This window comes from Manacus candei, unplaced genomic scaffold (genome assembly GCF_025592945.1).
Source record: "Manacus candei isolate 608988 ecotype Guabito, Panama unplaced genomic scaffold, ASM2559294v1 h1tg000028l, whole genome shotgun sequence".
In the NCBI taxonomy this organism is placed as follows: Eukaryota; Metazoa; Chordata; class Aves; order Passeriformes; family Pipridae; genus Manacus; species Manacus candei.
In genome coordinates, this window is record NW_026138076.1 from 42465802 (window position 1) to 42492065 (window position 26264).

Below are 26264 nucleotides of genomic sequence, written 5' to 3' on the forward strand. Positions count from 1 at the left end.
AATAGCGCTGAAAATATGTGTGGAGCAGGAAGGTCAGCTCTCTGGAGTGCTGGAAATGTTACTGCCTCCCACCAGCAGCTGGTGCAGGGCCTCCTCCCTGGATGTGCCCTGTGCAGCACCAGTGGAGCTCCTGCAAGATCTATATGTGCTTAGACCTTCAGCAGAACACAGGGCTGCCATTGGACTTGATAACCTTCCAAAACAGCAGCACGTGACACTTTGTCTGCAGCGTCATGAGTTCATCGCCGTGATGTCCTGGTGTGTTTTGAAAGACGTGTTCACACAGCATCCTCTGCAAGAAAACAAGGCAGGAGGGAAACTTTGCTACAGGGGGTTGCTTTTTTTTTTTCTTTTTTCTTATATTGACTGGAATGCTGTAAATGAGGAATGCATTGGAAAATCTTCCCTTGTGTTGGAGCTTGGTAGACTGCTGGAAATTGTAAACAGTGATGTGCCTTTAATGCAGTTCTGGGTCCCTCACTACCAGAAGGACATTGAGGTGCTGGAGTGTGTCCAGAGAAGGGCAAGGAGGCTGGTGAAAGGTCTGGAGCACAAGTCTGATGAGGAGTGGCTGAGGGAGTTGGGGGTGTTTAACCTCAAGAAAAGGAGGTTTAGAGGAGACCTTATCACCCTCTACAGCTACCTGAAAGGAGATTGTAGCAGTCGGTGTCAGTCTCTTGTCTCAAGTAACAAATGAGAGGATGAGAAGAAATGGCCTCAGATTGTGCCAGGTGACATCTATATAGGATATCAGGAACAATGTCTTCACTGAAAGGGTGGTCAGACACTGGCATGGGCTACCCAGGAAAGCAGTGGAATCACCATCCCTGGAAGTGTTCAAAAAATGCATAGATGTGGCACTTTGGGACATGGTTGAGTGATGGGCTTGACAGTGCTGGGTTAATGGTTGGACTTGATGGTCTCAGAGGTCTTTTCCCAACCTCAGTGATTCTGTGATTCTATGATCTGGAAGGCCAGATCTGCCTCTGCAGTGTACAGCTGGCATGTGGTTGAGCTTTACAGTTTAGCTGTTTCGGTGATTTTCATCACATAGAGAAAGTGAAGGTGAAATTATCAGTCCTGATTTGACCCCTTTATGCCACATAAAGGAGCTAAAATGGCATGAGAAGGTCTTTCCAATCACTGCCTTGAATGAGATAGCGGGGAAATGGTTCTGGGTGTCAGTGCAGTGCCTTCTGTGTGGTTGAGGACAGAAAGGGCAGGTTGGAGGCAGAGGGAGAGGCTACCAGGGAGAAGTAAAGCCCCTGCAGCCCAGAGACACCATTACTGTTTAGAGAATGAGAACCCCAGGGGCTGCCAAATCATACTGATGGACCTCCCAGCCTGTGAGCCAGTCCAACTCTGGCAGGAAATGCTGATAGTTTAAGGACTTCTACTGCTTAGGCCATCTGTCTCTGGTGGTGAGCTCTGCACTGGACATCCATGGCATCTCAAACTTAGTTTTGGGACCTTCTGTGTGCTGTTGCAAGGGATTTCTGATGTGGTGGTGATCAGCGGAGGTGAAAAGGAGGTGGAAATGACAAGAAGAGGTATTAATGGGTACTTGAAAACAGTAATGTTCATATAAAATTCCAAGGTTTGATATTAAATAACATTTTTTCATAATTAGTTTGAATAGAATGAGTATGGTCGTATTATTATGAAGTTACATTGTGGATTGTAGTTTCATGTGGTCAGCCTAGTTTTGCCAAGAATATACATTACTCCAGTGAAAATGGGCTTTTACCTGCTTCTAGCTTGGACTTATAGGCAAAATGGGCAAGTATTTTATTAGGCTGTGCGATCAGTAAGGAGCTGGAGAAAACTGAATTTATAAATGCAATTTAAGTCCTCTTTGTAGTACAGTACTGTAACAGTAGCTGTGTTACAGTGCACGGTGCTGTGCTCTCTGTGCAGCAGATCTGAGTTAAGCTCTCACCCTCCAAAGGGAAGCACATGTAAACATACACCCCAAACTGTATCAGAGGTGCCAATGTGCTTTGATTTGTGAGAAATAGAGTAAGATGATATGCAAAAGGGTCATCAGCGTAGCTCAGGGCTGAAATGTGTGCAAGCTGCTGAAGCTATGGACATTTATTTTCCATTTGTATATAACTATGATGTTTTATCCACTTCTTTAAAAAAGGAAAAAAAACAACCAGCCTCCAGTTGATCAAGAAGAAATGCTGCCTTAGGGAACAAGACCTTGTCTCCCTTAGGCTGGAAAGGAACTTGACTCTCCTTTGCCACCCTCCCCATGTACAGGTGGGAGTCTTAAGACCCCAGGCTGCCACCCACCCAGCTCCTCCCAGTTACTGAAATAGGGGGGGTTATGAAGCAAATTTTGTAGTTTGACGGTTTGAGATTGTCTTCCTACTGTTACTGAAGATACTAATCTCCGTAATGGAAAACTGCAAATCGGAAATAGTGTTTCCATGTTTCCTGCAGCAGATTTTTACACTATTTCTGATTAATCTGCTGATCTTTTTCTTAGTTTTTTTTTTCTTTTCTCTTTTGATAATGCTCTTTCTCAATATTTTAAAAACAGTAAAATAGAGTGCTTTCGTATTCTGTCAAAGTCTTACGGGTTTGTTTTGATGGCATATCTTCTACTTCCCAGCATGCTAAAATTTTTTCTAAATTAAAAAAAAGACTATTTTGATAGGTGGCAGCATGCCATGATTAAGCACCTTGTAAAAAAATATGTGCAATACAGTAATACAAAATACACCTTTTCATGAATGCTCAGCCAAAATAATTTGGCAGTTTTATTGTTTACCTCCTCCTTTTGTTTGCTGAAAAATTGGAGTGTTTTCCAATCTCTTATATCCTCTAATAATCTTTAGAAAATTATTCATCAAGTCAGCAAATAATTTACCTAATTATCTTATTTTCTCAATTTTTGTTTTGATTTTATAAGAAGCATCTGCAACCTGTAATTTCTGCAAAGCTGAAGTTACCAAGTATCATGTTAAATCATCCTCCTCATTCTAGAAAGTATGTGTGTGCGCTGCAGACAGACGTACCCCTTCAGCAAGTAGGGCTCAAACTTTTTTGGGAATCATATTTTGTTTGTTGTTTTGTTACCTTTTTTTTTAACTCCAGTGACATATGCTAGGCTTAATTATTGGAAGAGATTCAGAGTGAGCAACTGCACTATGAAGGTATGCTGGCCCATTTTTGGTTTCTGCTCTTTTCAAGATTCTGTAATTAATTTTCAGTTAATTATGGACCAGAACGACTTCACGAATTGGGAAGTTTCTTCCAGCATACACTGTGATCGGACTTGGCGAGTCTCTCGCTTCCGCACGAGACATTTTCATCTGACTCCCACCTCATGCTGCTGTTCCTTAGTTGTGTCTGTCCCCATGGTAACGCTTGGGGGGGTGTGTCATGGTGAGACCCCCAGCCCCACACTGATGTGGGAATGGTGTCTTATGCCACCACCAGCAGCATCCCCTAAGGCAGCAGTCCCTGGGATGTATCGCATGGCAACCAGGGTGGCACAGAGCCTCCTGTGTCCTTCCTGCTGTGTGCCACGCTCTGTGCTGAAGCCTGGAGAATGGAAATGATTGATAGGGTGTCACTTGAGGGGACCACCACCCCCTTTTGGTTGGAAGGTTGGTCCTTGCCCTTCTAATGTGACGTAGTAACCAGGCATCCCTCCCTCTTCTGCTGCGTGATCAGAGAAGATCTCTCTTCTGCCCTGTGATGTCCCATGTGTGCAGAGGGGATGGAAAGTGGGGAAAGGTCAGTAGCATGCAGGACTGCAGTCCTTTCCTGCTTCAGCTCCCATATGAAACACCACTGAGACTCACCAGAACTGGTCTCCCACAACAGTAAGAAGCAGCTTGCTGAAGGACCCTTTGGATCTCGAAGGGACATAAAGTAGATTTCACCTTGCAAATTACATAGTTCATCATTCTGTCTGCAGAGATTGCCTGTGAAATCTGAGTCTTGGGTCTGCATACATTTACATATGTAAGACACTTCATGCACAACATGCTGTGTGTGATTTGTAGTCTTCACTTGCAGATACCCTTATTTTTTATACAGTAAAATATTTCAATAATCTGAAAAACAGGTTAAATGAGAGAATCAGTAATAAGATACAGTACTTCACCTTTTTGCCAGCTTTCTGTTTTCTGTTTAATACTCATACTAGTAGGGATTTAAGACTGCAGTATTATTTTCAGTTACTGGAGCTTATGTGGCTTTTATTATCATTGTTCCTATCTTTTTGAGAAAAAAGAAAGCAAGAGGGAGAAAAGGAAGAGGGAAAATCTGAGTATTCAAAAACTGAAAACTAAGAAAAAATTAAATACAGCAAAAATGCATCCTCTTGGTTTTCTTTAAACATTTCTGCTAACCAAGATTTCATAAATTTTAAAGGAAAATAAACCCCTCTGTGTAAGACACAAGCAACTTGGTGTATGTGTGTTTAACTTTTATGTTTTCATTTAGGCTTTAACTGCAAAGTATTTTGAAATGCCATTAACTTTAATGCATTTTTATTTGCATTTATTATGTAGCATTTTCTTCTGAGGGAATCTAGTCAATATTCTTTTTAACTTGAGCATTCAGCTGAGTTTGTGTCAGTTCTTCCAAGAAATTTCTATCAGCAGTATATTAAAGTAATTTGTGGGTTTTGTGAAGCAAATGTTGTAAATTTTTCTTGCATTTTAGCTGGACAACTTAGTTGTGGTACTTGTAGCTGCCAGTGTCTAGATTATCATTAATATGCATCACCACCCCACACCCCATGAATATATTTAAAAAAAAAAAAGAAAAAGAAAAAAAAGTGAGTCCTACTGCTTAAGATCTTGTAGCAACCAATGTGTTCAGCAATGAACTTTTCCTATTCTTTTGTCCATCTTCCATGTTATACTGCTCTTGCCCTGCTCTCAGTGTGACCCTCTAACTTTTCAGCTTGAACCATCTTCACGAATAGGATGTTTAGATTGGATGTTAGGAAAAATACCTTCACCGAAAGGGCTGTCAAGCATTTTAACAGGGAAGAGGTGGAATCACTGTCCTTGGAAGGGTTCAGAAAACATGTAGATCTGGTGCTTAGAGACCGTGGTTTAGTGGTGGACTTGACAGTGTTGGGTTAATGGTTGGACTCGATGGTCTTAAAGGTCTTTTCTAATCTAAATGATTCTGTGATTCTGTGATTACAGATAATTGAGAACAGTCACTCACTACAACTATTAAGAAACTATTTGTGAATGATGATTAAAAATGTAGAATTTTGAAGAGGACTGGTAATGTCAGAGTAATCTCTCGGGCATCAGTTAAAAGCAATATTGAAAGTGTGTCCTTATACTTGGCATTTGGCTGATGATTTTATTTCATATGTGAAAGCAGCTTGAGAAGGTGCACTGCACTCCTCTGAAAGCACACAGCTCACATCCAGCAATCCTTGATCAAACTCCTAATCAGGTTCATGCTTTGTTTTTGCAAGTTTTCCTGGTTCCAGCTCTGCCTTCTGCAAGCACCCAGCTGCCAGCAACATTTGTGTTTGCTCCCGGAACAGCCTTTCAGGCTTTTGGCGTGGGTCTGCTGAACTCCAGACTTCCCTGTTTTATCTGCTGGACTCTCCATCGTACCATTCACGGTGTAACACCCTTGGTTGCCGGCCTTGCAAAGGAGCTGCAACTTTCCAGGGCTCCTGCTGGGAGTGCGTGTCCCAGCCTGCCTCGTGTCACATGGCAGTACAGTGCATGGAGGCTCTGTGGGGTGTTGTCTGGTTTTGGTACTGCACAGCACTCCGTGTACAGGCTCAGAGGTCACTCTTTCCCCAGCGCTTCAGATTCTGTACCATGGTGTCTTGCTGTGGTCCAAAACACAAGATGGAAATGGGTGATTGCAGTTTTCTGAGAGGAAGGTTCAGGTCCTCCCAGAAGAGGTGCAAAACTGTCTCCCACCATTGTGCTGTTGTTGGGTGATAGGACTGAAGCATAGCAGTGGCTCTTGTTTGGATGCCTTCTGCCAGACATTCCCTGACAGGCTTGCCTGGGCCCCCTGTGCAGTGCCTATCAGCTTTTGAGCTTTTCTGTCAGGGCTCCAGCTTTCACCTCCAGGAGGCACCCTGGGGTAGATGAGATTTGTGACCTCTTGACTCCCCAGAACCAAGGCTGACCCCCCTTTTTCCTCTCTGCAGGATATTTAAATTTAACAGCCTGTTTTCCTGAGGATCTGGAATGAATTTTTATTTAGCTTTATTCCTCATACAGATCTATAAAAGCAAGCAAACCCATAACACTGCTGTTTATTGCTTTGCCTCATCGTGCTGGAATAGACCAGAGCGCTTCAGCATTTCCAAAATTTGTTACACACAGCTCTTGGTGATATTCTGTTTTTCCTGGAATCACCAAATTATCATGCTTTGCTTCCACAGTGCTATAAGTCCATATCCTTTTCAGTCTTCCCCACAGTTAAAGTGGAGTCCTTGCTGTGAAAGCCTGCCTCTGTCTCCCCTTCCTCTTTCCAGAGCTTCTGGTTATCACCAGAATCCTTCTGAAACCTCTCCCTGTGGTCTCCGGTGGTTCGTTTCCATTTCTCGCTTCCCTATCACTGTGAGAAGCTGTAGGAGCAGGAGGAACTTGTCCTTTTAGCTTCTGCTGAGCCATTGCTTGACAGAGTTTCCACCTGAGTAAGAGGGCATGGAAGACTTAACTTGCCATGCTTGACACAACCTTGGACAAAGTATGGTCTGTGTGCTGAATTGTGGTTTTTGTTAAAACCCTCATTCGTTGCCTCCAACAAGTGGACCAATTCAGGGGAGCCTGGAGTAGGGCAATGAGGGTGATCAGTAGCCTTTAGAACTTAACTGCTGGGGACAGATTGATTTGGTATTGTTTAGTCAAAAAATGGCTGGAAGGAGGGTTGAAGAGGAGGACAACAAGTTTTGCTTTATCAACAAGCGTTGGTAAAGAGAAGAGGGAGATGATCTGCTTTCCATGTCTGTGAAAAGCAGGACAGGAAGTCATGAGCAGCAAGGAAGATGCAAGTGAGGAGATGGGAAAGTACCTGTTTCTGTAAGGCCAGGGAAGCACTCAAATAAATGGTCTGGGCAAGATTTGAAGTCTGTCATTGGGCGTCTTAAAGAGCAAATAAACATTTGAGTGAAGTGGTGAGGGTACACTTGGCTCTGGTCTGAACAAGAGGATGGATCGTGCAACTCTCCCAGGTCTCTTCCAGACTATGATTAATGTCAGGTAAGTGGAGTTAAGCTAGATAATGTGTGTGCGAATCTAAAAATAAAATAAATTTTTAAAAAAGTGAAAATGTTGTTTCAATGTACAAAAAGCCTTCTTAGATTTTGACATCACTGATCCTCATTGTATGAGCTACTCTGTATGTCTATGCTCTGTGTGAGAGTACGTTTTTGAGGAAACAGTGATGCTAAGGCTGTGCAAGCTGTGCTCTTATTCTTCTGACATTGTGTTGCTCTTTTGATTGTCTGCTACTTTGGCAGTTCACAGGTTTTAAATTGACGAATTGACTCTAGAGATGTGGTTTACTCCAGCGATGTCACAAGGAAAATTTATTCAATCACAGATTATGCCTTAGCACATGAACCTGTTGTTCTTTCCTCTTGTCTTCTCATATGTCTTCACAATTACCTTAGAAACTTGTATTTTGTTTTGAATCTTGTTTCCTACTTTTTCCTCCCCACCAATTCCCAAGTGGACAGCTTTCCATTTTTAGTATCTGTGTTTTACTAAAATAAGTGTGAGATGCAGCAAGCATACCTGACAAAAAGCAGCCTTTGCAGTTCTCTGCCGTCAGTTTTTCCGGATCATATATAAGGGTAACGTTAGAGAATTGCATTTTCCCTGGAAAAGTGGCTGATATCACATACAGGGTGTTTTCAGTAACATTCAAGGAGATTTATTAAAGCAGGAGATTAACATGGTTATACTCCTTTTTTCTTTTTTAATGACTAATCATGAACTAGATGGTGAAAAATATGGCCGAGATGACTGCAGAAGATAAACAGCCAGCTTGTATTTCAGAGGTAGCGTTGCTGTTCTGGGAAGCGGGGCAGATAATTTCTAGAAGATGAGGGACAGGCCAGCAGCACTGAATGTATTTGGAGTAAGGCCATTGGAGAGAAATCTGAGTTAATAAAAACTGGGGATATAGAAGTCATACAGGTGAGGAGATTAAAGGATCTCAAAATGTTTGTTACTTGGGGAAAATTCTGGTGGGAATATGGTGCGTTATGGCGTAACCAGAAAGACCACAGAGGGAAGTATGACACTTAGAAAGCTTAGTTCTAGCAATAGTAGAACAAAAATGAAGCGTTAAAAACATGGCACAGTCTTTAGCATAGAGTGGAAGCGTGAGCACTCAAGATATGGAATGAGAGGTGCTGTGGCAGAGTTTGCTTGTCGATGCCTTCAAGGAACTCTGAATAGCTTGTTGAGAACCCGTGTCTCCAATGCAAATACAAAGAGGAAATTTTATGTATGGTAAGTGTCTACAGGACTGTAACAGGGCAATCAAGATGTCTTTGTGTTGCGGGATAGGGATGAAAGGCACATAAATAGTGGAACAGAGTTAGCGTTGGGTATCAACCCAAATAAAAGCAGGAGAGACTTGGATGAGGAACTCTTGCAGAAGGTTGGATGGGAATGGGTGTCTTGGGAGGGAAGGTTGTCACTTGGCGCAAGGCAGAAACCAGTAATCATAGCCAAGAGTATTCAGTCTGGTACAGTGGAAGATTTCAAAATCTGTTCTCCAAAGTTTCCTTAACTTTGTTTTTAATCAAATTATTACCAGCGCTTGCAGTTCAAGTATTTCATTGCTACAGGTGTCATAGAGTTGTAAGTGACAAATACTGGAGCTGTAAGTAACCTCCTCTTCATGTTTGTTTTGGCATTTTACTGCCTGTCTTTAGATCTGTTTGATAAATAGTCAAAACCACTGATGCATTTGGTAGACAACGCTTAGCTCCAAAATGATTGAATTTGCCATACATTTGAGAAATGAATAAGTAAAAAATTAGTTTTGGGAACATCTGAAAAGGACTGATTAAGATTGGCTTTCATTAACATCATTAACAATTTTCTTTTGTGAGCTTTTTTTAAGGCTTTGTTTATTGGATGATTTAAATATTTAGTAAATACATTTCTTTTGAAATTAATGAAGAAATACAAGAGGGAGTTTTATATACCAATAATGTTAACTGTGAGATTCTGTTATGCCAGTTTGGGATTTTATATGAAGTATATGTGAGGAAAATTTTCATACTTCATCCATTTCTCATTAAAAAGCTTTATCAAAACCAGCTTGATTTGATTTTAACAGGAAACCACTAATTGGCATTTGGTGAAAGTTGTTCCCACACAGGGAGGAGTACCCCTATGAAACTGTTATTTTTCATTTAATTATCACTTTGAGGATTGCTGAGAAACAAGCAAATGTGTTAGACATTTTCCCTGACAACCTAAATATTCCTGTAAAATGCACTTTGGATCTCAGCTTTCTTTTGTCACTTTTGCCTGCTATCTCTTCACAAATGCCTAGCCTGAAGCTCAGCAGAACTGAAAAAAAGATTAATTCCCTCTGTCTCTTACCCAAACCCTCCTCAGTGCCTTGCCTTCTTAATTTCCATGGACATCACTGTCCCATGTGTTAGACCGGTAGGTAGCCTGAATCGAATCAGACCTCAAAATTCACAATATTTAATCTAGGCTTTCACCTTAGTTTTTTTGAGACAATCGAGATGGCACCTCCTGTGCCATCTTCATGCTACAAAGGCCATCCCTGCACGCAGATCTTTGTGGCTGTGGATCCACAGTCCTGAATCCTGTGTGTACAAGGCAGTGCACTTCAGAGGAATAGCATCTGTTCCGTGCAAGCACTGGTGTGAGGTGCCACCTCCCTGTAGGTGTTTGTATTTCACCACTCAATATCTCGAGCCATAAGTATAATCAGAAGGAAATGCAGAGTTCTCATTAAAATATTATAATATTTCTCATTAAGTGGCACATAGTTACTGAAAACAGCATTCTTCTGAAGTAGGTGTGAGTGGTTTGTTGTTGGACTGAAAGGACGTCTGAGGTAGGGTCCTATTGGGGTTCATTCTTGGTCTACTAGTAATTTTAGTAATTACATGTATAACAAAGTAGAGAACAAATACATAAATCTACAGATCTGGAAATTCTCCTTTGTGGACAGAATCAGAACTCAGAAGCATCTTCAGTTCTAGTGTCTGAAACCAGCCAACATGATGGCATTTTTGGTGCAGTGCAGAGGGTGATGTTGAGAAGTGCAAGTGGAGGTATGAAGAAATGAGATACCTGAGAGCAGCTGTTGAGGGACTGCAGTGAAGAAAGGAGCACGGTTGTGTGATGATTTTAAGTTAAATTTAGAGTCAGCAATGTAAAACTGTTGCAAAAATAGGCAAGTCTTGTTTGATACCAAGGAATTATTCTGTTCCTTGTCAGAGCTGGCAAGTGTGGGCCTGATGATTGTGTCTGGTTTCAGCACTTCTGGACAGGGTGGAGGGGGTGGAGGAGCCTGGCAAAATTGTCACCTACATTCCTGTCCTGGTTAGTGGGATTAGTAGTGCCTGTGTCCTTCCTAAAATGAAGGACACATCTCTTAACTCTTCTCAGAGTTGTTCAGTGTGGAAGTATCTGCTGTGTCCCTTGATAACCTATTCCATTTTTTCACATCAGAGCTTTACATTTAGAAAGGTTCTCTTAACATCTAAACTGAATCTTCCTTCCTGAAATTTCATATCATGTGCCTGAAGAAAGGTGTATACAGACTAGAGACCTCCCAAGGAAGAACAAGGATAATAAGAAACTTAGGGGAAAAAAACCCCAAAAACATATATCTGTAAGGAAGAACTGAAGAAACTTATTTTATTGTGGTGTAGAAGGGAGAAACATATTAAGAAGACCATGATACCAGTCAATTCAAAAAGTGGTGTAAAATGGGACAGGAGTGGTAAGTTCTTTATGGCCGCTGGGGGAATGATGAAGAGAAATCAACTTTACTGCAGAAAAAATGATGCAAAATTGGGAGATATTGGGAGAAAACTGAGTGGTTAGATGTTGGAGGAAGATTGGAGATATTGTGGAATTCCTATTATTGGAGATTAATGACATACTGACTTGGGCAAAGTACGGCTTATCCTGCTCAGGGCAATAGGATAAACTTTTTCAGATATATTGTTTCTGTACTTTACAGTCCTGTACTGGAGCAGCATTGCACTGCTTCATGTACTAGAATCTGTTCCAAACAAAACAAGATGCAAACACTTCCAAAATTGTCCTATAAACAAGCAAAGTAATAAGCAGGAAATATTGATCTAGTTACAGTCTAACTTTTATTAGCAGTTTAAATTCAACTTGAATAGAGAACCAAAATACATTTAAGTGAACACAATGAAAATAGTGTACAATTACGTGGATTAAAATGTACATTAGAAGCTCTTTCTTCCATCCGTGCTGTGCTTCCCTTTTTGGTATATCAAATGTGAATCAAGAACAAGAATCACATTTCTGGATGGGCCTGGATCTTTGCAGAGTCTGACCAAAGGCAAATAAAATGTAACATTTCCATAGATCAGACTTCATGTTTATTTCTTGTCTTTAGGTTGTCCAATCCTGTCAGATTAACGTGTTACTTATTAATTAGTAAACAGTTGTAAATGATGTTGACAGTACCAAACTATGTCATTGTTTCAGTTATGCCTACCATTTCATTCTGCTGAATTCAGTCATTGGTTTTCAGCTTATTCTCCAGTTAAAGCTTGCTTCTGCTGGCAGAGGATAAGGAATTGGGAAATTTTCATTGCTTTGTTAATTAGACTACTGATTTCTCAGACTCAACAGCAAGTGATAGCATTTTCTATCACTTTCTATCTCCTCTGGGTCACAGTTGTCAGAAACAGATTTTAAAATTTATTTTGCTGTGTGAAGCCAGGAACCTTTGTTTTCTTCCTCACCAGCTGCAGTCTTCCTTTCTTTGCATATCTAGGCAGACTACTTGGTCGCTTCAGCATATCCCAAATGCCACTGTAAAAATCACCCTTGAAAGGCCTCTGCTTTGCAAGAGTGAAGTCCTCTTGGTAGTCTGTCTTACATGATAAGGTGATCTTGTGCTCTCCTTTTCAGTCCCTGTACAACTCGTCCCCTGCTTCAGTAGCTGCTTTTCATTTACTTCCTCCCGTTGGTTTATCCAGTTAAAGCAGTGACTCATCCACTTGTCTGTGTGTCTCCCAGATTTGTACCTGATCCTTGCTCTTACATATGGCACACCAGGAGTTGGACTTGAGGATCCTTGTGGGTCCCTTCCAACTCACGATATTCTATGATTCTAACGCTTAGGGTCACATTTAGAGGTTCTTCATCCACCACAGCTCTACCTGAAAATCAGTGATTTGCTTCCCAGAGTGTGTAATCAGTTTTATGGAAGCTTTAGGATCCTGTCTTGCTCATTTCTTCTGTTTCCTGAATAAAGGTGTATGCCTGAGTGCACTTTGTAGGGTGAATGGGATGATGCTGTAAGATCTCGTTTTCATTCCTGCTTTGCACTTTATTCCATGTGTTTCCATGCATATGTGTGTCTGTGTATATATCTATATAAAGTCTGTGTTATTGTCTAGAAATTTCTCAGCAAAATCTCATTTCCCATTGTGCTAGACACTTAAGTGAAAAAATGTCTGTACCAAGATAGCTCAAAATTTTCATATATGTCAAGATACAACAGATTGGGGGGGAAGGGAAACACTATTTGTGGTAGCAGTAAAATAGCTAATGAGAACAGATGTCAGTTCATTGAAGTAAGTGAGACAAAGTCACCAGGCAAACACGATGAAAAGATTCAGAGGAGGAAAAACTGGCATTTTAATGGAGCATTTATCTATACAAAGGTGGAAATGCTTGGTGAGGGCTCAGAGGAGAGCCTGCCCAAAGGCTGTTACAGCTGCCTCAAGGGGAGAATTGGCAGCTTTGTACCTTTGGTAGCTGTGGTGCAGCAAGGTGCTGTAGGTTGCTTTTGGAGAGCAGAGGCAGGTGGCAGTGGAAGGGTGTGCAGGAAAGCTCTCCAGCATTTGGCATGGGGTGGAAGGGAGAAAGCTGACAGCTGTTGAGGTTGGAAAGGTGGTGGTGGTTGTAGCTCAGCTGCAGTGCTCGGGCACTGAAGTTGGGACTTGAATGGAAAAGCTCACGTATTTGAAATGCAGATGTACACTGGCATGGCATACAGAGCCAGCACAGTTAAAGGTGGTCAGAGTTGGGTTTGTTTTGCAGCATATTGTCTACCCTCAGGCTGCCTAGACCACTAGTAGTGTAGTGCATACTTTGAAATAATCCCAAATTATACCTTGTTTGAAGTAATCTTTTTTTCCCTTGTGTCTTTTACGTTTTTTGTATTTACTCCAATTGCCACTTTCTCTTCTCCTCTTCTTTTTTTAAACCTCCATCACTTTCTGTGTCCTGTGCTGTGTCCATTTTGGTTTCCCCTTTCCTTCTGCTTTGCACTAGAGGTAGCATATGTTCTTTTAATGTGCTTTTGATATCACTTGCAGATCCAGGTATGTCCTGCAACATGAATAAAGATCTGTTGGGTCAGGATCAGTTTGGTCCTGGCTCTGGCAGAGCTTTACACATGTGATAAAACAAGATCTTTGTAATCAATATTATGTCTTTAGCTATACAAATAATAAATATCTTTTTGATAGACATCAAGGCAAGCTCTGAATATCATCTTTAAAAAAAAAATCTGATTCAAGGGCATTATCATTGCAAGTCTTATAATTCCCTCTACATAGAAATATGACTAATTTTCTAAACTTCACATTTCACTTTAAAGAACTGGAAGCCAGCATGAATTTGCAGAGCATTTTACATTGTTTATTTGCTAAATTTGAACACTGATACAATTCTACAAACAAGATATTACTCTTTTAAAACTACTGAATTAAATCATAATATTTACAGGGGTTTATCTACTATTTGATAGCATTTTGTTCTCTAGCATTTCTGGATCCTGTATTTTTAACAATAATACTGATGAAAACTATTAATTTTGAGCTTATGAAAAATAGTTATCAAGTGTCTAGATTCCATAACTTCATTTGTGTATATTGTCTGGGCACAAAGGGAGTATAGATTAGCTTCCTCTAGACCCAACTTGTATAGCATGTGTAAGTTTACTATGATATTTTTAAAAAGAGAGTATAGTAATTTACCTATCTTGTAACTACACTTCCAGGTAAATGTCTTGTTATTTGACTTAGAGTAGCATTCCCTGAAGAACAGAAACCTATTTAGTGTTTTACACATGGCACAAAAACTCTCAATCCTGAGATCACAGACCTCCTTGTGCCTCCTTGAGACAGGAGTCTTTACATGTGAAGGATCAATACTAAGGAACCAGTTGTCTGTCACTTGTGGTTTATTTCTTCCTCTATTATACTGTAATTTATTGTTAGAGCTACAGAGGAGGTCTTTTGGAAGTGCCTTTTTAAAAATCCAACATCATGACTTTTCAAATGCTTCACCTTATTTTACTTTTTTTTAATTATTTTTATTGGAATGTACGAGACCTTCTAAAATACTTATTCAACCAAAGTCGTGTCAGATTTTTGAAGTATTAACCTCAGGTATATAGGCAGTGTCTTTCATTATTGGATTTTTCCTTCAATTACTATCTATCTCAGGTGATTTAAAGATACAAGGATTATAATATGATATCCTGGCTGCAGTAACACTGAACAGGAGGGGCAAGGCGTCCTGCAGTTATAGATAATACACAGTCACTGCTGTGCAGCCATTTGGATGAAATTCTTGTCCTAACCCCAAACAGGCTTCAGACTTCAGCTTTGTCACGTGAAATGCCCCATGCCTGCCCCATCCTGTGGTCTCTGTGGAGAGTCAGAGCATTTCCAGGGGGCAATCCTGATGAACATGGCTTTTGCACTCAGTTTTGCCCCCGATTCAGAGGTGGCTTAGTCGGTTTTGTAGTTGGTATCGCAGTTAGAGAGGAAATGTGAAAAATAGCTTCTAAAGACCGACTTGGAGTACGTACTGCTCAGAGTTTGTATTTAATCTTTAGTTGTTGGTTTCTGTGGGAGTTACCAAACCAGTTGAGCTACAGCACTGGCATAAAGCCAAATGAAAAATACAGTTTTCTTCACTGTAAACATGACTGTCAAGCAGTAATGTTTTTCTCAGCTTCATTTTAAAGGCATTATAATGGAAGAAAATGAAACTAAAACACATTTTAATGCCAGTTTTATATGTCGAAGAATGTTATTTCTTTTTTCTTTTAATGAAAAACTCTTGAAGAATAGAATATAAAAAATTATGCCTAAGTATGTAATCAATTATATATGTTGCTAGATACTTGATGGGGCTGGTAAACCAATACATTTTTTTGTTATGGTGTAGTTATGGCATGAATGCATTTTTTTGCCTCTGCAAACATGAAAGATATGTAAAGTTCTTTATTTTTAGTCCTGTTTTGATAACAGAAAAAAATAGTGCCTGATAAACTTAATGAATAATAATAGCAAACATCAATCTCTATCCACTCCTTCAGGCTTATTTTTAAACTGTTTTCAATGGCCAATGGCTCCGTTAACTCATCATCAGACATTCTGCTGAACTTGGCCATCCTTGCTTTGCTTTTCGGGTTTATTTTGTTGAAAAATCTGTAAATTCTGCTTTGCCTTTCTAAGATAAATGTAAACTGTCTTTAATGATCACAGTGATTTCACCAGGATGTCGTCATATAGGTACAACCGCACCAAATGGGGAACAACAGTATTTTCACATACTTTTCAGGATTAAATTTGTTAGGGTTGCCTGCTTTGCCTGTAACTCTCTCTGTTTTATTTTGCAGAGTGAGGAAAAGGCTTGTTTAACAAAATGTTTGATCAGCTGCTGCTTTGTAAGATGGCTTTTGGGTGCTAGTATCAGAAATTAGATCTTGAAGAGTAGATGCCATATCCGTCTAACTTGATGCATCAGAGAATAAAAAATCCTTCAGTTCTGCTTCATTGTTTAAATGAGCTTTTTTAAGAGTTTCATAATAGAAAAGTAAGAAATAGGATTTGAAGGGACTTTTTAGAAGGATCTTCTCATCTGTCCTGTCTCTTGAGACAGAATAAGGTACAGTGAAACCTTTCCTGACAGATACTTGTTTCACTTCTTCCTTATAATCTCAAATGACAGCTATTCCTCTGTAACCTGTGCTAACACTTCCAATAATTAGGAAGTTTTTAAGTATGTGTGGTTAGTTGAACAAAAGAATTTTAAACTAAATTTTATTAGGACCAGCACATCTTTATTTGCATATTCAAACCTTTTATTAAAAAATTTAACCTGCCTCACTTGGTCTGGATATCTGCAGGCAGGGGGAAAATAAGGAACTGCTGAAAGCAGACATACATCAATTAATGAAATTAATTTCCTTCAGCTCTCTGAAGGAAAGGCAATGAAAGTTACACAAAGATCTCTGAAGTTTTCTGTAGGTCACCTGAGGGTTGTTGGTGCTGAGATCAGCCGTGAAGATCCCTTACAGTGTAGTGGAAACAACACCAAACTGATGTTGAGATTTTGGACTCACTGCTCCGTGCAGTATGTGCTGCAGTACTAATGAATTGTATTCAGGTTTTGAAGACAATAGTCAAGGAGCATCTCTTTTTGACTGGGCACCTTCAAGATCTTCTGTATGATTAGTAACATTGCTGTTTTCTGTAGCAATGTCCCATGTTTACCCTAATAAATAAATTTTTCTGTTGAATCTTGAGATGAACCAGCTCCTCGGAGTTCAAGGTACTGTCCCAGCAAGGAAGTGTTGAAAACAACAGGCTATTGTTGCACTTGGGTGTGCATTGTCCTGGACCCTGGGCGTCTGTATCCTGCCTCACTCATTCCCAGCCTCTGGCTCTGGGCAGGCAGCCCCAGTGTCAAGGAAGCAGTAAAACATTAATGGCTGCTGTCACCAGCAGTGGTCTGAGAGCAGTAGCAGCTCCACTGTTGAAGAGAATTTTCTTAAAACAGTGGTTTGTAAAAGAGCAGTGAGGTAGTTCTGTGGGTCTTACTGGGGAGTTTTCTGCACCGTAATAGGAGGAGCAGGAACAAGCACATAGAGCAAGCTTTGAAAACTTCCCAGGAGGCAGTGGCGTGGCATGTTGAGTTGGAGTGGAAGTGAATGTTTTGATAATGGAGAAGAGAGGAGGGATGAGATGGAGGTTGGCCAGAAAGGATCCTAAAACTACAAAAAGGTGCTATATTTAAGGAAAGATGAGGGAGGGGAATTGATGGCACGGAAAAAAACTTGAGGAGGTAGACTTGGGAAAGGACACAGACTAAGAAGGATATTTGCAATAGTATTCCAGGTAGGAGTGAGATAGGCTTCCTTTTACTGATGCCGGTAAAAGGAATGTTGTAATAATCAAGAGACAGGAAGATAAAAGTCCAGAGAAGGGTTTTAGGTGTGAACAGATAGATAAGAAAAACTGTATTTGAGAGAAGTTAACTCTGAAAGAGCTGCAAACATTTAAATTTAGTTCATTATTTACTGATTTTAAAGATTTTATTTTTTTTATGTTTCCCTACAGTGAAAAGGGTGGTGGTGGGTTTTTTGTTTGGTTCTTTATGTGTGTTTTTTTAATTGAATTGTCTTGATTTTTAATTCCCATTCCTCCCTCATGCTACAAGATCATTTTGCTGGGGCAGGAGCAGAGCTTTCTGCTGGCTTTCATATCTCTGATTCACATGGCAAAGTTGGGTATGCAGCCCACAGAGAATGTCTGGCGTCTCTTCAACAAGTGGAAGCACCGTAGCATTGCTGTCTTCTAAGAATACTTAGTAAAGAAAAGTAGGAAGGGTAGCATTAAAGAAAAAAAAAGGAAATTAAAAGAAAAGGGGAGGCAAATCATCTGAGAAATGTTGATAGCAGTGAGAAAGGTGTTACACAAGGCCCAGTTGTTTAAGTGGGTGGATATTTTTAGCATTATTTCAGAATTACTCAAGAGAAGGGGCAGAAGTCTTATGGAAGTATCAAAGAGGCAAAAGCAAATGGACTTGACTAGCTTGGGCTGTTCAGAATAGGTTGACTACATTTCCAGCTGAGGCAAAAGCTTAGGAATGCTCTGGATCTGCTTATTTTTGGCAGATTTCTTTTGATGGCCAAATGCAACTGAGAACACGAATTGCAGTCTTGTAGGTGATAAGTGATTAATTTAAGCTACAAAACAGATACAGTTCTGAAATTTTTAGTTGGCACCGACCACAATAACTAGAATGTTTTATGCATGTCTGCATGGAGACAGATACTGGACATTTTGTCATCTATAAAAACATCCAGTAAAGCAATGAAAATGAGCTTATAGGTTTGTTTTGGTCATCTTTCCAGTGTGCCAATGCTGCAGGCAGTGAAGTATTTCTTAAGGTTCCGCACCTGTTTCTCTTAAAAACTTTGATAGTATACTTCTGCTTCCATTTTCTATAAAGCCAAGGGTTTTGCCGGCTTTCTGTACTGACTTTGCTCTTGCACTGCTCATTTTCACAGCCCGGAAGTCCAAAAAGTTGGGGAAATTGAAAGGGATGCACGAGGAGCAGCCACAGCAGCGGCAGCAGCCACCACCCCAGAGCCCCGAGGAAGGGACGACGTACATTGCACCTGTGACCGAGCCCTCTGTAAACACTGCACTTGTCCCCCACATGTCTGCTATCTCACCAGCACTTACTCCCTCTCCTGTTAAGATCCTCGAAAGCATTGAACCGGAGATCGTGTACGCAGGATACGACAGCTCGAAGCCAGACACAGCGGAGTACCTGCTTTCCACCTTAAACCGCCTGGCCGGCAAGCAGATGATTCAGGTGGTGAAGTGGGCAAAGATACTTCCAGGTAGGACCATGAGTCGTTTGGTGAAATGTCACTTGACTGTTTCTTTTAGGTCAAAGAACTATTTGCTTGACAAATTGGGTCTTTAATCTATGGAGTCTGTTTGAAAAAATGCGCAATGGGAGGTGCAGGATGAACATCTGAGAGAAGATTGTTGCGGGTTTTTTGATTTATGTAATGTTTGTTTCATATGTCTGTGACTGATATTTAAAAAGCTTTCATTCTGAATAACAGTCTCTTCGAGTTCTGTCACTGGAATGAAAAATTACAGATTTGTTTTTTCAGAAGTATCCTTTGTGGGAGCGTTGCTCTTGTTTGTGGACTCTAGAAGAGTAATGAGCAATGTATTCAGTGATGGTTTGACCAACCTTTGTTGTTTATGGGTATTTTCTGTTTTCGTCTGTAGGATTTAGAAACTTGCCTCTTGAGGACCAAATTACTTTAATTCAGTATTCATGGATGTGTCTGTCGTCGTTTGCCTTGAGTTGGAGATCATACAAACACACAAACAGCCAGTTCCTCTATTTTGCTCCAGACCTGATCTTCGATGAGTAAGTATTCCTTAATGGCCCTTTCTGGTACAGGCTGGAAGGTTTCCTCTGTCTTTATTTGGTTTTCAGGCTTAAAAAGTAGCTAAATTTTGGGGGTTTTTTTCAGTGACTCACTTTTCAGTTGCCAAAGCTTTGATACTGCCATCCACTTCTCCTTATGTATGTGGATGTGTTTTCAAATTAGGACCATCCTACTGGCTTGAAATATGACTGATACATGACCAAGATTTATAGGAAAGAACATTTTTTGGTATCTACTGGAGCTTGGAAAAATGTCTAACTTCTAGGAAATGTGAATGTTTAAATTACTGGGTTTTTCAGTGCAGTCATATAATGGTGCTTTTGTTAACAATATACAGCTGTTCAATGTGTTTTCTTGACAGTCTTAATTACCCTTCTTTGCAACCATGAAAGAAGCCGAAATGTTTTTTTCAGTAATGAAACATAACTTCTTTTATGATGCATTCAGACAAAAAGAAGGATCAGACATTCTGTCTGAGTATGTGTTCTTTCATATTTTAAGTTTGTGTGTGTTTAGTGCTTTGCTTTTGATGACTATAATTTAATTTCTGTTCCATTCTCCTAGTGTTTATTACAAGACAGTAAAGTCAAAATCTAAGTGAATACACAGGCAGTCAAATGAGGGTCGCATCATTTTCTTATCCCAGAAGGTTGAGGGTTTTTTTCTAGAGGTAAAAATGAGACATAATCAATAAGATGTGAGTGTACTTGAAGGAAAAAAAAAAAACAAACCAGGAAAAAAATTATCAAAAAATAACTTACCACTCAATCCCCTAAAGCATTCTGAAATCTTTTTCTTGGAGAAGATGCTTTGTCGCTGTCCGTCTTAATAGTCTGTCTTTGATTTAGGAATTCCTAAATAATTAATGAGTATGAGATTGGTCCCCAAGCAGTGAGCAATATCAAAGGAGGATTCTTTGGTTTGGTTTGTTTTTAAGAGGGTGGACTGGTGATTCATTGCATGTGGTTGAAAATGTAATGTCAGCCATTTTCCTTGTTGAAAGCACCTCCATTACGACTCGGACATTAGAGAATTATCACAGAAGAAAAATAGTATCTGCAGCTAAAGCTAAGTGAAAATGTGAACTTTGAAGAGTTTAGTTCTCCTGGGGAAATGCAGACTAAAAGTTCAAACACAAAAGCAGCTTTCCCTCATCTGAAGAAAATCAGTCAGGGGGTCAAAATTTATTGGACAGGGAAATCAATCCTGCTTGCAAACAGACGAGTGTGTGCATTGCTAGCATTTGTGATACTACAGATAGAAGCAACTTCCAGAAGTTGAGATCAATTGTGAGTTTTATGCTGCAAGCCTGGAATGGAGGTGCCTGCAGAGTTATATTGAGGTTGAGGTTAGAAAAAGGGAATGCAGTGTCATCATGGAGTGCAAAATTAAAACATCCCACATCAGATATATATATATATGTAAGGTAGTGGTCTGGCCTTCTACATATTTAGTAATGTACTCGTTGCAAAGCTCCCAAAGGGAGCAGAAGGCAATTGCTTCTAAATAGACAAAAATTCACTACCAGGAGCTGTGAGAAGGGGACAGGGGCTTTTGAAGTAGCTAATCAGGGCAAGAAATTTCCTTGGAGATAAAAGAGTAGGAGAACAGTGTTTACTCCGAAACAGTAATGGCCACATTGCTGGAATAGGAGGGGTTTTTGTCATTTTGCTCATGTTTCATACTTGATGGGAATCATAGCTGATATTTGTTCTCAGTTTCTCATGTTGCCACTCAGGATGGTCTTTGGGACTGCATTTAGAGTCCAAGTTTTGGGCTCTCCAACCAAGTTGTTTTTGGAAGTTGTTGAGAAACTGCACAGAGCCCGTGGAGGTTGGCCAAGGTGGTTGGGGGCTGACTGGGACAGTGAGGGATCTGGGCTCATGCAGCCAGGAGAATACTGTGCTGGGTGCAGTGGGGATTTAATTGCAGTCTTCAGCTTCTGGAGGAGTTGTTGTAGAAAAGATGAAATCAGGCTCTTTATAGAGGTGCTCAGTGGAAAAATGAGTTTTTGATTGCAAGTCTAGCACAACAAACTGCCTCCTGGGCAGCAGGAGAAGACATTTCATAAAGAGATGGTGAAATAGCAGAGCAAGTGCCCAGAAGGACCTTGGAGTCTTTGGCTTAGAAGATGTCCAAGCCTTCACTGGGCAAAGCCTGTGCCAGCTTTGATATTAGCCCTGCTGTGAGCAGGGATTTGGACTTGAAACCTCTAGAGGTCCCTCCCAAGCTACTGTGTCATGATTCTAAGTTCAAGAGATGCAGTCCTTTTCCCAGTTTTGAAGTAAAGTAAGAGAATTGCTGGGATTATGCAAGTTGGCCAAGACAACTCAGTGTAGAAAACATTCAGATAGGCAAAAAGCATAATACTGTTTGTGAAGTGCTTTGAGGGTTTGCTCTGGAGTTGCTGAAGGCTAATCTTACATTACTTTTTGAGTACCATCAACTTGGAAATGTAATGTGTAGTTCTAAGTATTGGCTTCTGTTTCTGTGCCACAAGGTTTTATCAGACCTCCCTAAAGTTCATTGCGTGCCACTTTTTGAGTGTTTTACTGTCCTCAGCATTTTAGGACTGTATTAATTGATGCAGAATGAAAGGGAGATGCTTTACAGTGACTTTTCCTTCTGCTGGCTTGAGTGAGTAATCTTTCTGTTATCACCTGGCCAAGATTTTCTTGGTATTTCTTCATATTGTGTCTGCAGAGGTCATTTCCCGTCTCCATGCAAGAAAAAATCAGGAATGTCCCTGGCCAGTAGCATACACTCAGTGCCCCAGAGGGTTCAGCATTTTCTTCAATGAACAGTTAAAAAAGAGTGAAAGTAGAGGTTGGCATTAGCAGAATTATGTGGCTTTGTTTTATGTTAAATGAATTTTCCGTTTACTCTTAACTACTGTGAATAAAAGGAAGTCGTAATGTTTCTGGAAGGCCATGATATATGATCTTATTTTCTTTCTTATTCTGAAGGCCTGTAAACAAGGCAAATAAAAAATGAGGATCCCTGTTGTTAATAGCTGTTAAATGTAACTTTGATTGTATAAATACACTGCAAAATGCCTCCCTACTCATATGTGGTTTGATTTCCTGTTAGGCTTATGGAAGGCTGGAAATATTTGTCCGCCTTCATTTAGTCATGCTACATGTCTAATTAAGTGTACTGTTTGTCTCTATGGATCAGGCATATATTCCATTGATTTAATTGGGTTTAAGTAAACATGCAGATTTCAACTGAGGGATAAGAAAATGGCTGCTCGACCTGTTGCAGAAATGCCTAAAAACAGCTTGAAAAGAGGCATAAAACAGAACAGTGTATATTTTATGTTGTGTTTGTGTAAGTTATGGCATGTGTGGTTTTTTAGTCCATTTCTTTTGTAGCGTAGTAGTTGCAATCAAAAATATTCTGTAGGCACAAGCTTTGGGTTTAATCCACAGTAAATTGTTAAAAAGACTGTTGTATACATGACACCGCATAATTCCTATGGTGGGTAAACACTCTTAAAGAATGATTGTTGCATATGTAATAACACTCAAAAGGTGTTGCAGTTATGTTCCTAAAGCTGTGCAAACTCAAATTCAGGAAGTTGCAAAATTCCAAAATTAAGGTGGTCCACGAAGTCATAGTTTAAACCTTTTGGGCACATGCATTGAAGAATGTATCCCTAACCAAATCCTTAAGTTATGCTACCCCATAATATTTTTCTCATGTGACTCCTTTGATCAGGTTGGATGAAATGTAGGGATGATACAGGATTATGTAGTAAGAGACTATTGGTGTTTTTCTTCATTTGTTACCGTTGAGGAAGCCTTACCTTGAATGGATCTAGGGATTTGGGAGAACAGAGGGATATTAATGGGGAAGATTTTCTTAAGACGTGGCAAAAGACTGTCCCTAATTCAAACCCTGAGCTCTGAGACTTTTCAGATTCTTACTGCAAAAGTAACAGAAATCCTACAGAAAAAAAAAGTCTGTTGTTTATTTAACTCGTGGGAGGGAGAAAATTTCTCTTTAAGGCTTAACCAAAGACTTTAGCTGAAATTTTCTAATCTAATTCAACCTGAGGCAGGCATATGCATGGACAATTTAAATCCAGAGCATTAAATGGGTAGAATTACCCACAATTGAAAGCAGGAAACTGAGCGGTGCTGCCTGGAATGGGTGCAAGAACAAAGCAAGGGATGTAGCAAAACAAAATGGTTTGTAACACTACCTTGTTTTCAGGCATTCTGACTGAAACTATGCACAGTACACTGTTTACTACAGGGAACAGCCTAAAATGTGATTTTTAAGATATGGTCCTTTAAGGCAGGGAAGTTAGTTGCGAATTCCATTCGTCTTTCCCTTACTGGATGGATTAATCAGTGAACTAATAGCTAAGTTAGTGGCCTTTTGAAGGAAAAGTCCTCAACATTTTTGAAAAGAGGTGGTGTGACAGTTCATGTCTAGAAGAAATCCAGTCTTTCAATAGTAGGAGCTTGTCTTTGCAGTTGAAAAGTCAGATGCCTAAATTCCAGAGAAAGGCAAAGGATGGTTCTTCTTGCTCACGTTGTAATGGGCTCAGACACTGCTGTCCCGCCGGCTAGTGGTGGCAACATCCCAGGTATCTGCTTCCACCCATACATTAAGTCAGGGCATTGGCTGGCAACCTTTCAGAGGCTCAGGAAGGAATAAAAACCATTTATGAGTGCAGCACTGCCAACAGAAACCTGACAGGAGCCAAGACATGGAATGGCAGGGATCCTCGCTCCCACAACGTGGGAAACCAGTGGGAGCAGTGGGACATGGGCTGCCTTTGGAGCCATGGCTTTTGCTCCCAGCACGTCTCCTCCTCCCAGCTGGAAGCCAGAAACTGCATCCCTCATGGCAAACTGCACTGGAAGAGGTATGGTGACTTCTTATTTCTCCGTTGGGCAAAAACCCAGCTGTGGAATTGCTGACGACTGTTAAAACTCAAGCCCTGCTCCTCTTTGGCATGTGTTGGTTTCTGCTGGCTTAAAAACCCCAAAAGGACAGCCTGACCCCAGAGTTCCCCCACAGGTCTTGATATATCTTTTGATTTTAAGTTTTGCATGATCTCTTTGTGGATTTCTGAATCCTTGGGGACTTCTGAAGAGGCTCAAGATTCCACGATCATTTACTATGTTTAGAGAATTTACCCTAAAATTACCTTATTTACCATTCCAGCCTTATCTAACTGTAAAACAGCAATGATGTGGGATACTGGCAGAATTCAGTAATGCTGAGACACACCATGTTGAGACTCTTTAGTACATTAAAGTACAGCATCAATATTTCAACAGTATTTTGCAAATGCACTGAATGACTAATGTGCTGTGTGTTTTCTTTCTCCTTTGATTTTTCTTGATTTGTCATCTGCAGCATAAAGAATAAATCATAGGTGCATAAGTATGCAGGTTCTGAATTTCCTGGCCATTGTACTTTATTCTGTCATTGTTTTTTTTTACCCCAGTCAAGGACTTGAGGATTTGCCTGATAAGAACAGCACTAGGAATTGCATGAGGTACCTGAAAGTATTGAAGTGAACTTGAAAAGCTGAGTCTAAAAACTGGGACCAGTTTTCACAAGCATTTGGATCAGTGATGTCTCTTTTCAATCTCTGAAATTGTTGTATTAAGTCATATGCAGCTCAGTCTTTACAGTAAAAGGGTTTCAGTAGAGGCTGAATATTATGTACAAAACATTAAGAGCAGAATATACCAATTGATATATTGGTTGGTGTTTTTGACTGATAAGGTGAGGCTTCAGGCCATGGATTTTGAATGCAGAAGTGGCTGTCCTTTCATTATTTCCATTTCAGGCAATTGTGACATTACTGGCTATTATAGTTTGTAGTGCAGTACGGATGGATTTTTTCATTACAAAATTCAATCATCTACTCCAAATATTTTTAAATAATACATACTATGTATGTAGTGTAGTTTAACAAACTAAGTTTATTACAAATTAATATAAATACACCCTTTAAAGTGCAAGATTTAAATTCAGTAAAATCAAACTGTAGTATTTCAAGCATGTCTCATGCTATGCTTTTGATAATTGTCCCAAGTGTGAGGTTTTAACATTTAAAAGGAGACAGAGGTTGATATTAGCAATAGAGTAGAAAAACAGAGCATACATTTTTCAAATAAGAAAGTTGTTGTAGAGCAAATGAGGTAGAGAGAGGCAGGGAAAATAGCTTCAGTACATTGGGATTTCTGAGAAGTTTCTATGGTAGTGTTGTCATGGGATGTGGATGGGCAGAGGATTTTGTAACATTGAGGAAAGTCATAAAATTAAAGTGAGAATTAAGATGTAGCTCAGCTGAATAGCTAAGATTTTCTTTTAAATCTACATTTAATAACTATATTTTATTAGTAAATAAAATGTTCATCGTCTTTTCATTATGTTTCTAATATCCTCTCACAATATATGCTTGTGGAAACTGGGACCATTAGGATTTGGTATTGCATAAGGCAGTGCAAGGATGCAGCAGCCTCTCTGTGCCCTTTCTGTGCTGAAGCCTGTAAGTCTTCCTGGTATTCTGATTTCTATGGTAACAGCAGGAAGATAGACGTAATAAAATAAGCTGAATATTTAAGAACAGCTTTTTTTTAACCTTATATACCTTGAGGGTTTGAGGGGGGATGATTACTTAGATCATCTGTGAATAGTGATAAAACCAATAAGTAACTTTTTTATTGCTTAAATGATTACTTTTTTGCTTTTATGTTCTGCAGGATGGTGACTGTTAACCCTTTTGGCTTCTTTTGCAATCTGTTAATCCTGTAGTTTCTAAATTTAGGTACATA

General features: G+C 40.0%; 1 protein-coding gene across 7 annotated transcripts in view; it reads left to right on the top strand.

The window, feature by feature from the left end:
• NR3C2 (nuclear receptor subfamily 3 group C member 2) overlaps positions 1-26264 on the top strand; it is a 205641-nt gene that overhangs the window by 151700 nt on the left and 27677 nt on the right. For all 7 annotated transcript variants that reach the window (XM_051790912.1, XM_051790914.1, XM_051790911.1 and 4 more), the window contains 2 exons: positions 18550-18888; positions 19292-19436. In XM_051790912.1, the coding sequence (XP_051646872.1) occupies positions 18550-18888; positions 19292-19436 (484 nt within the window). The remainder of the gene's footprint in view (positions 1-18549; positions 18889-19291; positions 19437-26264) is intronic.